At 42.0% G+C, this 15286-nt stretch overlaps 1 protein-coding gene across 3 annotated transcripts in view; it reads right to left on the bottom strand.

Moving 5' to 3' along the window:
* Window positions 1-15286, bottom strand: part of ADPGK (ADP dependent glucokinase) — a 40935-nt gene that overhangs the window by 6171 nt on the left and 19478 nt on the right. For all 3 annotated transcript variants that reach the window (XM_047797298.1, XM_047797299.1, XM_047797300.1), the window contains exon 4: window positions 3044-3164. In XM_047797298.1, coding sequence (XP_047653254.1) covers window positions 3044-3164 — 121 coding nt within the window. The remainder of the gene's footprint in view (window positions 1-3043; window positions 3165-15286) is intronic.

Raw genomic sequence — 15286 nt, 5'->3', positions numbered from 1 at the left:
CTTCTGGCTTCCTCCTGGGCCTCTGTGAATAGAAACCCGCCTCCGTGGGGAACATGTGCTCATGTGTGAGGGAGGGGGGCTTACTCCAGAGCAGGTGTCAAGGCTGGGAAAACCCATCCATCCTTTGCTTTGAGTTCAGCTTCACTGAATCTATTCCTCTGAAAAAACACTATAAGTGGCTCACTTGTATAAAAATCTATCAAAGCAGGAAAGAAGACATCATCACCTATTTACTAAAACCTGATGCAATGGATATTATTTGTCAAACACCACAGTCCTTTCTTAGCTCCTGGCCCATGTGTTATTATTTTTCCGAAGAAAATACCCAATGGCATCCGCAGGGCTGCCTGCAGCATTCCAACTCTGCTTCATCTCTGAACGCGGGCACGGACTCCCCGGGAAGACTTTCCCAGCTCTGCCGCCCCCAAGCAGGCTCAATTACAGGGCCTCCTTCCCTGGGCCGCTGCTGGGCCCTATGACAGGGCTTGGCACATCATCTTACAATTATTTGTTCAAGAGTCCATCTCCTGCAGTGAACTGTGGGCTGAGGGCAGGGCCCGTGTCTTCTTCTATCATCTTTCTACTGCCTCACACTGTGCCTGGCATAGAGCCACGTGATCAAATCAGCGAAAGAATAAGGGAGGAAGAGAACAGAAATGACTGATGATTCAAATGCCCATGATGCAGGAAATGTGGGTATGGATTCTAAAGCAACGCTTCCCCAACTGACAAGACTCTGCACAATGGGAAAAACACGACATGGGTATTCGCCACAGGACAAGACCTGGAACTGACACTAGGAGGGAAGCTGCTAAGAAGCACTGCCTCACTTAACCGAGGAGAGAAGAGCCACAGGGCATTCAAAACAAATTAGCTTCCTCAGAAAAAAAAGTGAGAGAGGCAAAGACAAGGAGGGACATGGAGACGGATGGAGCATTTCCACAGTTTCCACAGGATGAGGGACTGATGGAGTGGCCAGAGAAACGGCATGACTGAAACACGGACAGGGTGAGCCCATAATAACAGTCAACATCCTTCTTTTCTCACAAAGCTCTGGGTTTATTTAAGCGATTCCTTCTCTCAGTTTATGATCTTGCCCTTCAGCCAGTAAATCAGCAAAACCTATGCAGTGACTCACTGGATCTCCAGCCCAAAGCCTGAAAATACGCTTCTCCGGGGAAGTCTGGTAGGAGAGGAGGAAAAAAAGTTGACAAATCCCTCTGGGAATTTATTCATCTAGGTTAGAGAGAAGCTGGGGATGGATTTAATTTAAGAGAGCTGGCCTAAGCTGCTGCCACCTGGCTAGGTTTCCTCCAGGGGCCGATGAAAATGTAATTTCACATGAAGTTGAGTCGAAGGCCACTGCTTTGTACTAAGAAAATAAGGCGCAGAAAAAAGCAACTGAAGTGGGAAGCTTGTAACCCCAAGGATGGAGATAATCTTTCAAGATAAGCTGTGTTGTCTTCTTAGCCACATGGATGGCACAGCCGTCAAATACAACAGCAAAGTCTTGGTGAAGAACCTAGTATCTTCACTCTGTAGTCACCAGGAAGGCCCCAAGTTCACGCAGTCAGCACCGTCATCGTGGCCGTGAGATGAATCTGGAGCTGGCAGCAGCAGCGGGAGAACCTCAACAGCACACCTTCCACTATTCTAGACCCTTCCAATCCACAGACTTGCTCAGGCCTCTCATTTAAGCAGCTCACTGTGTTTATACACACTGACCCCTTAATCTTTACCACCATCTTCGGGCAGTAAGAATTATCACTCTGATTTCCCACGAAAACTGAGAGAAACTCAAAAATTACGCATCCTTAAACTCATGAGGACTAGACAAAGTCTAACCTTTTGTCTCTAATTTTCAGACCCTGCCCTTCCTAACTTCCTCATTCTAGCAAGCACCCCAAAGAGGACCATGAATGAAACAATTCCTTTTTCGCACATGGAGGAAGGCATAATTTTTCAGATGCACTATGTTGCATCACGTTACACTCAAGTCAATTACTCTAGTAGGTGAGGTTCTCCTAATCTTCTGACTTGGAAGCAGTTCACTGACATGTATTATGTATTAAGTAAGTCCTGCATTAAGGTACCAATTAGTCTGTTTAGATGCTTGAGTCTTTTAACTTGAATTAATAATGTGTTGACTTAGGAGTTCCCGTCATGGCTCAGTGGCTTAAGGATCTGGCGTTGCCGTGAGCTGTGGTGTAGGTCGAAGACGCGGCTCAGACCCCATGTTGCTGTGGTTGTGGTGTAGGCCAGCAGCTGTAGCTCTGATTGGACCCCTAGCCTGGGAACCTCCATATGCCACAGGTGCAGCCCTAAAAGACAAAAAAACAAAAACAAAAACAAAAACTAATGATGTGTTGAATGAGAAATTCAGGAGTCAGTGCTGAGCAGGGGAAAGATACAACAGCAAATATACAGAATCAAATACACAGAACTGAAGTATGTTCAGGTATTTAGGATTCTCTCGGAAATCCAATCTGCAGTCAGTATAACAAATAAATGGGGTGGATTTATTTGGGAAAAAATATAAGCGTTGTTAAATATAAAACACTTCCACTTCCACACCCCAGGGAAAATGCAATGCTTCAAAGGAAGTCTCCCAGAGGCCTGGAATCAGTCCCAAGCAGCTTGGAACAGTTGGCCAGAAAAGCCCAGGGCAGAAGCCAGCACAGAGCTCAACAGATGTTACCTGCCTTTCTCTTCTCTTAGCAGTAAAGACAAACCTGATATGTGTGTTTTAACACATTCTCACTTTTATTCAAGACGCCTGCTTTCCTCTAGCCTGGTTTCTCTTGGGTTCAGATCAATTACGTTTGCAGCCCTGGGCATCTTCTTCAATGTCATAACATTGTGTATCACTCTCCCTTGAGACAATGGCCAGTATCAGCTCAGTAGAACCAGAGGCCAGGACACCTTTGGGAAGGCAAGAGCAGGATCCTGACACGTTACAAAGACGAATTTCTAGCATCATCACACCCCCATCTGACAACACCTTGACCAGTCTTCCGCCATTACTTACTCATTTGCTTCTTACCTGCTTGATACTCTAAAATGAGGTGGAACTCATCCATTTCCTGCAATGACTCTGGTGGAACAAATACATTGTCATCAAGAAGTTCATGCAGCTTTGGACCAACTGGGCCACAAAGAAGAACCTGGAGACAAGCAAGACGAAGTCCATCAGGAGGTCTGTTGTCCCTCTTCTCATGGAATCTGTGCAGCAAGGTACACCAGGCACTTTCATTCATTTCAACCAATGAATAAAAAAGTATGGATATGACGTACCCAGAAATGAGAGAAAGGCTGACAAAAGGCCCCAGCACACATGGTACACAGGCACCTAGGCTGCTGCCCGAATGCCACACACCATTAGGGACTGAATGTTTGTGCTCAGCATGTTCCTATGTTGAAGCCTTATTGCCAATGTAATGTCAGGGCTTTCCAGAAGCAAGTGAGGGCATATGAGTGGGTTCCTAATCTAATAGGATTGGTGGCCTTATTAGAAAAGGGGGAGAGGGAGAGGGAGGGCAGGGGAGAGAGACAGCATGAGCACGAGCTCTCTTTCTCCACTCCATCCATTAAAGAAAGTCCACGTGAAGACACACAAGTAGGCGGCTGTCTGCAAGCCAGGAAGAGAGCTTCATCATAAATCAAACCCTGCTGGACCTGTGAGCTTGGCTTCCCAGACTCTAGAACTGTGAGAAAATACATTTCTGTTGTTTAATAAGCCGGTCTAAGGCATCTGGTTATCAGGGCAGCCTGAGCCGACTAAGACACACTGTACCTCACTTTCTTTTTTTACCGACTCACTTCCCATGTAGGCAAACAGATAGGGGATCCTGTCTGTTCAGAGTTGCCAGATGAAAACAATTGTTTGAATTTTACACAGTATTAAAAAGAGCCTCAGAATCACAGTACTCTAATCAACCTGGTGACCTGATCTGTGGGATCAGACTCCCTGCTCTCCTTAGCTGCTATGTGGACAGGGCAGCCTTCCAAATATGAGAAGCAGAGAGCACCTCGATTCAGAAAGTCTGGGACATACACCATAGTTTACGGTGACTCCAGATCTTTAACCCACTAAGTGAGGCCAGGGATCAAACCCAAAACTTCATGGTTCCTAGTTGGGTTGTTTCTGCTACACCATGATGGGAACTCTCAATTTTTTTTCTTTTCTCTAATTCTTGGTGAGAACTTCAGCCTCCAAGATGAGATAACTAAGACCAGACTTACTCTCCTGCCTGACAATAATAACAAAAAACATATATATGAAACAATGGTTTTCAAAACATTTGGATACTGGGCAACAAAGGACAGTGATCCTTAACAAACACAAAAAAACTGAGTAAGCCCTGCAAATCCCTCCACAAATTAGCCTAAAACAGTTTCCAGGTACACAAAATCTGCAAAAATTAATCACCAGCAGATTTATAAGAAATATTAAAGGATATCCTTTAGGCAGATGGAAATATTGATCTAAACAAAGGAATGAAGAATGCCAACAATGGTAACTCTGCATAAGTACTTTTTCCAATGTCTTTAAAAGACTACTAACTATTTGAAGAAAAATATTGACAGCACAGTGTGAGATTTATAACCCATCTAGAAGTAAGTTTATGGCAATAACAGTATAAAGACTAAAGGGGAGAAATGGAAGAACACTACTGTAAAGTTCTTACATTCTATCTAGTAGTTTAACAGTATCACTTGAAAGCAGACTGTGATAAGCTAAAAACATGTATTAGAAACCCTAGAGCAACCACTAAAGAAAACAAGTAGCAAGGTGTCAGACTTAAACCTGACATAGCAACAATCGGATTAAATGTAAAGGGTCTAAATGCCCCCAATTAAAAGACCAAGAATGTCAAATTGTATTAAAAAGCAAGCCCCAACTCTATGTTGCCCACAAACAATTTTATTTTATTTTTGCTTTTTAGGGCCTTTCCTATCGCATGTGGAAGTTTCCAGGCTCAGGGTCGAACTGGAGATACAGCTGCTGGCCTACGCCACAGCCACAGTAACGTGGGATCTGAGATGCATCTGCAACCTACACCACAGCTCATGGCAACGCCAGATCCTTAACCCACTGAGTGAGGCCAGGGGTCAAACCCGAATCCTCATTGTTTCTAGTTGGGTTCATTAACCACTAAGCCACAGAGGGAATGCCAACAATTTTAAATATAAAGACACAAATGGGTTAAAAGCAGAAGGATGGAAAAAAATATATATCAAAATAACACTAATTAAAAGAAAGTTGAGGAGTTCCTGTCATGGTTCAGGGGTTAATGAACCTGACTAGTATCCATGAGGAGGCAGGTTCGGTCCCTGGCCTCACTCAGTGGGTTAAGCATCTGGCGTTGCCGTGGGCTATGGTGTAGGCCAGCAGCTACAGCTCTGATTTGACCCCTAGCCTGGGAACCTCCTATGCCACAGGTGTGGCCCTAAAAAGATTAAAAAAAAAGAGAGAGAGAGAGAGAGAGAGTTGAAATGGCCATTTTAATCAAAACGGATAACACAGCAAATAATATTACGAAATTATTTTCTTTTTTTTTTTCTTTTTGCTATTTCTTGGGCCGCTCCCACGGCATATGGAGGTTCCCAGGCTAGGGGTTGAATCGGAGCTGTAGCCACCGGCCTACGCCAGAGCCACAGCAACGCGGGATGCGAGCCTCGTCTGCAACCTACACCACAGCTCATGGCAACGCCGGATCGTTAACCCACTGAGCAAGGCCAGGGACCGAACCCGCAACCTCATGGTTCCTAGTCGGATTCGTTAACCACTGCGCCACGACGGGAACTCCCTGAAATTATTTTCTTTATCCCTGGTATGATAAAAGGATTGAGTCACCAGTGGTATGTAACAATCCTACCTATACAGATATGCATCTAATAACAGAGCTTAAAAATACATGAAACAAAAAGTTACAGAACTGCAAGGGAAACAGACAAGTCCATAATTACAGTTGAAGGTGTCAATATTACTCTCGATAGTTGATAAATCAAGTAGACTGAAAATGAGTAAGAATACAGAAGATTTGAACAACATTGACCAAATTGGCTTGACATTTATAAAAGTCTACCCTAAACAACAAAATCATACATACTTTTCAAGTATACACTGAACTTCACCAAAATGGACCATATTCTAGACAATAAAAAAGTCTTAATACAACAGGAATCTGAGAAGCATATTGGACCACAATGGAATTACTGTAGACATCAATAACAGATAACAGAAAGATATCTGGAAACCCTTTGAATTTTTAGAAACCAAGTTACTTTTAAGTAATCCAAAGATGGGCTATTAAATAGCTCATCTTAAGGAATCAAAGGGGGAGGCAGGATCAACACGGTGAAGGAGTAAGACATGGTGCTCACATTTTCCCACAAACACATAAAAAAAATTTCCATGTAGAACGATTCACACAGAACATCTACTGAACGCTGGCAAAAGACCTTAAACCTTCGAAAAGGGCATGTTAACTCTCCACACAACTAGGTAGAACAAAAGGAAGAATGAGAGAGAGAGAGCGAGAGAGAGGGAGAAAAGGAATCAGGACAGAACTAGCACTCCTGAGAGGGAGCTGTGAAAAAGGAAAGGAACCCACATTGTGGGAAGCCACCTAACTGATGGGGAGATCAGCCGAGATGGAGGAACCTCAAAGCCTTGGAGAAAAGCACAGCAGCTGGACTGAGGAGGGCAAAGCTGAGGGAGCACCACACAAACCATCAGTACCACTTCCTGGGACATCATGGACTGAGACACTCAGAAGGGGGCTGGATGCTAAGACTCAGGTTCTGAGGGTCACTTCTTGGGAGAGGACTAGGGTTGGCTGTGTGGACACAGCCTGAGGGGTTAGGGAGCTCTGTGCTACAGGCTGGGGAATGGAACACCACAGCCAAGGGAACCTGGGAAGAAGTCTGGGCCTGCAGAAGAGCAAGGCGCCATTGCTGGGGAAGCAAGAGGAGGAGGGCCGGTCTGCCATAGGGAATATCTTTCTCTGCACACCCGCAGAGTCGCAGAAAGTGGGGTGTTTCTGGGGGAGGCTATGGGCAACGGTGCGACTCTTCCATGGGCTATAGGTGAATAGGCACTTTTTGTGAAGAGTAAGGGCAGTGAGGTACTTTCTGTGCAGGTTAAGCATGATGCAGTGCCTCTTGCATAATTTACAGGTGGCAAGGGCAAAACACAGCAGTTATCTCAGACTCGAGGTGGGTGTGGCCCACCACTATGAGGGATCCACGAATAGGCATCACCTGTGGCCCCAGTCACCTCAGAGATCAGCAAAGAGGAGGGCACTGTAACTGAGCACCATCTGTTGTTGCTCCCACTCCCCTGGGAATGCACATGCCTTGCTGCTGCCATTACCAAGTGCCCTGGGTGCCACTTACACCTGCCTGAAGTTCACTGCCACTTCCCAGGGCCCTGCAACTAGGGGTGGCCTGCACCACGTACCCATGGGTCCTTGCCACTGTCAGGGGCCCAGCAACCAGGCACTGGCAAATAGCCCTGCCCATTGCCTCCATCTCCCTATCAAGGGGATAAAGCCTGCACACATTGCAGAGAGAGCAAGCATTCAAACCAAACCAAAGCAGCCCTCGCACCAAAAATAAATAGTAAGCCCTCACAAAATACCCAGGGGTGCTCTTGCGTATAAACAGCTCTTCACAACAACAGTAGTTGTTTTCCCTAAATTCACAGAATAAGAAAATATAAGCAAAATGACAAAGCTCAGGAACCATCCCCAGTTAAAAGAACAGGAGAATTCACCTGAAGGAGCAACAAAGAGACAGACCTCTGCAGTCCAGCAGACACCAAGTTCAAAGGGGAGACAGCAAAAATACTGAAGGAATGAAGAGCAAATATGAAGGAATTTAGAGTGGATATGAACAGTAATACAGATTACTTTAGAAAGGAGCTAGAAAATATAAGGAGGAGCCAAGAAAAATAAAAAATTTCATTTGCAGAGACACAAGCTGAGTTAAAGGCACTGCAGAGCAGAATGAATAACAATTCATTAGGAACGATTAGGGACTTGGAAGACAGAATAATGGAAATCACCCAATCGGGACAGCAGACAGAAAACCAAATGAAAAAACAGGAAAGCAGTATAAGATCTATGGGATTATACAAAGTGGGCCAATATACACACAATAGGGATTCCAGAAGAAGAAGAAGAAAAAAAAAAGGGGGGGATTGAAAATATACTTGTAGTAATTACATCTGAAAACTTTCCTAATCAAAAGGAAACAGATATCAAGATACAGGAAGCACAGAGGGCCCCAAACGAGTTGAACCCAAACAGACCCACACCAAGAAGTATTATTAAAAAAAAAAAAAAAGGTAAAAGTTAAAGAGAGGATTCTAAAGGCAGCAAGAGAAAAACTAAGTGTTAAAAAAAGGGGCAACCCCCATAAGGCTATCAGCTGATTTCTCTACAGAAACACTACAGGCCAGAATAGAGTGGCAAGATATAATCAAAGTGCCAAAAGGGAAAAACTGGAAGTCTAGAATACTCTACCCAGCAAGGATATCATTTAAAATAGGAGAAATAAAGAATTTCTCCAATGAACAAAAACCAAAAGAGTACAGCAATAGTAAACCAATTCTAAAAGAAACATGGAGGAATGAAATAGGATGGAAGAAATCACAATTCAAAGCAATCACTTGAATAAGCCAGTGTACAGATCTAAAAGAGAAAAAAAAACATATTGTAAAAGCAAAAATAAACACAAGGAAAAGCAAAGACAAACATGAAGAACGTTAAAAAATGACATCAAAATCATAGAATGTTGGGAAGGAAAGTAAGAAAATCTAGTCTTTTTTTTTTTTTTTGTCTTTTTGCCTTTTCTTGAGCCGCTCCCGCGGCATGTGGAGGTTCCCAGGCTAGGGGTCGAACCAGAGCTGTAGCCACTGGCCTACACCAGAGCCACAGCAACACGAAATCCAAGCCACATCTGCAACCTACACCACAGCTCACAGCAACACCGGATCCTTAATCCACTGAGCAAGGCCAGGGATCGAACCCGCAACCTCATGGATCCTAGTCAGATTTGCTAACCACTGTGCCACGATGGGAACTCCATCATTTTTTTTTTTTTTTTGGTAGAATGTGTTTGAGCCTATATGACTATCAGGCTAAAGCAAACAGGAAGCTGTTAACATACTTGAAAAACAGGGCAACCACAAATCAAAGCCAAACATTACTTTCACAAACACTAAAAGAAGAGGACACAAGCATAAAATAAAAGGAAATCATCCAACCAGAAAAAGAAAGGAACGAAGGAGAAACATAGAATCAACTGGAAAACAAGGTTTAAAATGGCAATAAATACATATTTATCAATAATTACCTTAAGAGTCAATGGACTGAATGCTCCAATCAAAAGAAACAGAGTGGTAGACTGGATAAAAAAACAAGAGCTATACAATATGTTGCCTACAAGAGAACCACCTTAGGGCAAAGGACACATAAAAATTGAAAGTGAGGGGATGGAAAAAGATATTTCATGCCGATGGAAAAGACAGGAAAGTAGGAGCTGCAATACTCATATCAGACAAAATAAACTCTTAAAACAAAGGCTATAAAGAAAGACAAATAAGGACACTATTTAATGATAAAAGGATCCATTCAAGAAGAGGATATTACAATTGACAATATATATGCCCCAATACAGGAGCACCCAGATACATACAACGAATACTAACAGACATAAAAGGAGAAACTGATGGGAATACAATCATAATAGAGGACTTTAACACCCCACTCACATCAATGGACAGATCCTTTAGACAGAAATCAACAAGGTAACAGAGATCCTAAATGACACAATAGAAAAGTAAGACTTAACTGACAATTTCAGGATATTACATCCAAAAAAATCAGAATATACATTCTTTTCAAGTGCACATGGAACATTCTCAAGAATTGACCACATACTGGGGCACAAAACTAACCTCAACAACTTTAAGAGTATAGAAATGATATTTCAAGTATCTTCTCTGACCACAATGCATGAAATCAAGAATCAACCACAGGAAAAAAAAAATGAGAAAACCTGACCACATGGAGACTAAACAATATGCTACTCAAAAGCCAATGGGTCAGTGAGGAACTCAAAAGGGCAATTAGGAGTTCCCGTCATGGTGCAGTAGAAATGAATCTGACTAGGAACCATGAGGTTGCAGGTTCAATCTCTGGCCTTGCTCAGTGGATTAAGGATCCGGTGTTGCCATGAGCTGTGGTGTAGGTTGCACACATGGCTTGGATACCGTGTTGCTGTGGCTCTGGTGTAGGCTGGCGGCTACAGCTCTGATTTGACCCCTAGCCTGGGAACCTCCATATGTTGTGGGTTCAGCCCTAAGAAAGCAAAAAAAAAAAAAAAAAAATTATAGGCCAATATCTTTGATGAATATAGACACAAAAGTTTAGCCACCAAATCCAACAACATATAAAAAAGATCATGCACTACAACCAAGTGGGATTCATCCTGAATTCACAAGAATGGTTCAACACATGCAAATCAATCAACATCATATACCACATTAACAAAAGCAAAGTTAAAAACCTCATCTCAATAGATGCAGAAAAAATACTTGACAAAATCCAACATCCATTCATGATAAAAACTCTTACCAAAATGTGTATAGAGGGAACATATCTTAACATAATAAAAGCCATTTATGACAAACCCACTGCAAATATAATACTCAATGGAGAAAAGCTGAAAGCCTTTGGGCTAAAATCTGGAACAAGGCAAGGACGCCCATTCTCACCACTTTTATTCAACATAGTACTGGAAGTCCTAGCCACAGCAATCAGACAAACAAAAGAAATGGAAGGCATCCAAATTGGAAGAGAAGAGGTAAAACTGTCACTCTATGCAAATAACATGATACTATATATAGAAAACCCTAAGGACTCCATACAAAAACTACTCCAAACTTATCAATGAATTCAGCAAAGTAGCAGGATATAAGATTAATATTCAGAAATCAGCTGCATTTCTGTATACTAAAAACAAAATATCAGAAAAGGAATATAAAAATACAATATCTTTTAAAATCCCACCCCCCAAAATTAAATACCTAGGAATAAACCTGACCAAGGAGGTGAAATACTTATACGCTAAGAACTACAAAACACTAATCAAGGACATTTAAGAAGATTCAAAGAAATGGAAAGATATTCCATGTTCCTGGATTAGAAGAAGAATTAGTATGGTTAAAATGGCCATACTACCCAGAGGAATCTACAGAGTTAATGTTACTCCTATCAAATTATCCATTACATTTTCCCCAGAACTAGAACAAACAATCCAAAAATTTATATGGAACCATAAAAAATCCAGAATACCAAAGCAAACCTGAGGAACAAAAACCAAGCAAGAGGCAGAACTCTCCCAGACTTCAGACAGTATTACAATGCTACAGTCATCAAGATACTGTGGTACTGATACCAAAACAGACATACAGACCAGTGGAACAGAGTAGAGAACCCATAAATAAACCCAGACACCTACGGTCAATCAATCTTCAACAAAGGAGGCAAGAATACAAAATGGGGAAAAGATAGTCTCTTCAGCAAGAGGTGCTGGGAAAAATGGACAGCTACATGTAAATCAAAGAAACTAGAACATACCCTCATACCCTGCACCAAAATAAACTCAAATGGATTAATGACTTAAACATTAGACAAGATACCATAAAACTCCTAGAAGAGAACAGGCAAAAGATTCTCTGACATCAATCGCACAAATGTTTTCTTGGATCAGTTTCCCAAGGCAATAGAAATAAAAACAAAAATAAACCAATGGGACCTAATCAAACTGACAAGCTTTTGCACAGCAAAGGAAACCATAAAGAAACCAAAAAGACAAACTACGGCATGGGAGAAAATAGTTTCAAACAATGCAACGGAGAGGGCATAATCTTCAAAACATACCAACAACACATACAACTCAATATCACCCCCCCCCAAACAAACAAACAAAAATATGAAAAATGGGTAGAAGACCTGAATAGACACTTCTCCAAAGAAGCTACTACAGATGGCCAACAGGCACATGAAACAAAGGCTCAACATCACCAATTCTTAAGAGAAATGCAAATCAAAACTACAAGGTACCACCTCACACTGGTCAGAATGGCCATCATTAACAAGTCAACAAATAACAAATGCTGGAGGAGGTGTGGAGAAAAGCTTACCCTCCTTCACTGTTCGTGGGAATGTAAATTGGTACAACCACTATGGAAAACAGTATGGAGATACCTCAGAAAACTAAATATAGAACCACCATATGATCCAGCAATCCCACTCCTAGGCATGCATACAGACAAAACTTTCATTTGAAAAGTTATATGCACCCCTATGTTCACTGCAGCACTATTCACAACTATAAATGGGTCACTTTGTTGTACAGCAGAAATTGACAGAACATTGTAAATCAACTATTACCAAAAAAAAAAAAAAGAAAAAAGAAGAAAGAAAAAATAAAGAAATCAAAGGAAAAACAGAATTTGAACTGAATGAAAATAAGAATACAAATCTCAAAATCTGTGGGATACACCTAGAAGTACTGAAAGGGAAATTTATAGCACTAAATACTATTTACCAGAAAACAAAAGTCTGGAGCTACCTCCTTAAGAAGCTAGAAAAAGAAGAGAAAGTTAAATTCAAAGCAAACAGAAACCAAGGAAATAGAAAAGAGAAAAACATAGCAGTTCCCGTCATGGCTCAGTGGAAACAAATCTGACTTAGCATCCATGAGGACTCGGGCTCGATTCCTGGCCTCGCTCAGTGGTTTAAAGGATCTGGCATTGCTGTGAGTTGCGGTGTAGGCTGCAGACTCGGATGTGATTCCCCCACTGCTATGGCTGTGGTATAGGCTGGCAGCTGTAGCTCTAATTCAACCCTGACCCTGTGAACTTTCATATGCCATGGGTGAGGCCCTAAAAAGCAAAAAAAAAAAAAAAAGAGAAAAATATAGAAAAAAAAATCACTGCAATTGAAAGCTCATTATTTATTGAAAAAATCAGTAAAACTGATAAACCTATAGCCAAACTGATAAAGGAAAAGAAAAAAGACATAAATTGCCAGTATCAGCAAAGACAAAGTGGACATCACTACAGATTCTATAGACCTTAAGGGATAAGGGAACAAACATTATGACTAACTTTATGCCAATAAATTCAACAACTTAGGTGAAATGGACAAATTCTTTGAAGATAAAACCAACAAAGCTCACTCAAGAAATAGAACATCTGAATTGCTCTACAACTATTAACTCAAAGTTGTTAAAAACATTCACACATCTAGCCTTCAGGCCCAGAGGGCTTCACTGGTGAACTCTATAAACATGTAGGAAGGTGTGATACCAATTCTACACAAACTTTTTTTTAAACTGAAATACTCCTTCAATAAGGTCAGTATTACCCTGATACTAAAATCAGACAGACATACAAGAAATGACAAATACAGATCAATATCTCTCAGAGAAATTGATGTAAAAAATTTTAAGCAAAATTTCAGTTAATTTAATCCGATATATAAAACAGGTAATATATCAGAAGCAAGCGAGGTTTATCCCAAGGGTACAAGGTTGGTTTAACATTTGAGAATCAGGAGTTCCCGTCGTGGCGCAGTGGTTAACGAATCCGACTAGGAACCATGAGGTTGCGGGTTCGGTCCCTGCCCTTGCTCAGTGGGTTAACGATCCAGCGTTGCCGTGAGCTGTGGTGTAGGTTGCAGACGCGGCTCGGATCCCGCGTTGCTGTGGCTCTGGCGTAGGCCGGTGGCTACAGCTCTGATTCAACCCCTAGCCTGGGAACCTCCATATGCCGAGGGAGCGGCCCAAGAAATAGCAACAGCAACAACAACAAAAAAGACAAAAAAAAGAGAAAAGACAAAAAAAAAATTTGAGAATCAATGCAGTTACCATATACCAAACTAAAAAACAAAAACCACATAATCATCTCAATAGACACATAAACAGTATTTTGACAAGATCCAACATCATCTACTAATTCTTGCTAAATTGCAAAATATATTTCATAAAGGCACTGCTTTTTTTTTTTTTTGTCTTTTTGCCATTTCTTGGGCCACTCCCTCGGCACACGGAGGTTCCCAGGCTAGGGGTCAAATTGGAGCTGTAGCTGCCGGCCCTCGCCACAGCCACAGCAATGCCAGATCTGAGGTGCATCTGCAACCTACACCACAGCTCACGGCAACGCTGGGTCCTTAACCCACTGAGAGATGCCAGGGATTGAACCCGCAACCTCATGGTTCCTAGTCAGATTCGTTAACTACTGAGCCACAACAGGAACTCTCTGAAAACTTTAATTCTTATTAATATGTGAATGGTCACACTTTAATATGCTCTCCACATCTAAGCACATCTCTCCCTTGGTGTACAGTGTGGCCCCATATGAATTTTCCCCTCTTGAACTGTTGATCATTTAGCTGTATTTCTGGACCCATCTCTGGGGCTTTCGGTTCTGTGCCCTGCCCCTATTTCTAGTTTCAGTCTGCTTGCCCCAAACTAGAGGCCTATCTGTGGTTCCCTTTCTCTATGGTTAGTAGCCACATCTACTCTGCACTTCCCACGTTCATTTACTCTGGAATCAACTTTGTTAAACCTATCTTTTTTGTCCTTATTTATGGTCTAGCACCAAGTGATTCCACTTTAGTAGGCTTTAGATAGATGTTTCTCTTCTTCCAGCGGCTCTGATCCAAACCGCAATCATTTTACAGCAGGACAACAGCAATAACCTCCTTGCTGGATTTTCCCCTCATACATATCCCACTGGGAGCAAAAGAACTTCTTAGATGTTATTTTGAACATAACAAAATAACAGGTATTATTTTGAACTCAGATGTGATTAAGAACCATTGTCTTAAACGGTGATTTAAGACTTGAAGACTTGTCTCTACTGACCCTCATCGAGATACCTTTGTATTTTAATGCTCTGGATCCAGGTTCACAGAACAGTGACTAAGTTTTCTCTTATCACTATATAATCCCCAGCCGCAGGCAATGACTCCTTAGCCCACAGGTTCTTAACCATTATGTGATAAGATACTCAAGCACGTGGACTCTGGGGTCCTAGGTTAGAACTGTTCAGAGTTCCTGTCATGGCTCAGTGGTAACAAACCTGACTAGTGTCCATGAGGATATAGGTTTGATCCCTGGCCTTGCTCAGTGAGTTAAGGATCCAGCATTGACTGAGCTGTGGTGTAGGTCACAGGTGCAGCTCGGACCCCGTGTGGCTGTGGCT

Source organism: Phacochoerus africanus, chromosome 9 (assembly GCF_016906955.1).
Source record: "Phacochoerus africanus isolate WHEZ1 chromosome 9, ROS_Pafr_v1, whole genome shotgun sequence".
Taxonomy (NCBI): domain Eukaryota; kingdom Metazoa; phylum Chordata; class Mammalia; order Artiodactyla; family Suidae; genus Phacochoerus; species Phacochoerus africanus.
Note: the sequence above shows the minus strand (reverse complement) of the source record. Positions and strands in the feature narration are given on the sequence as shown.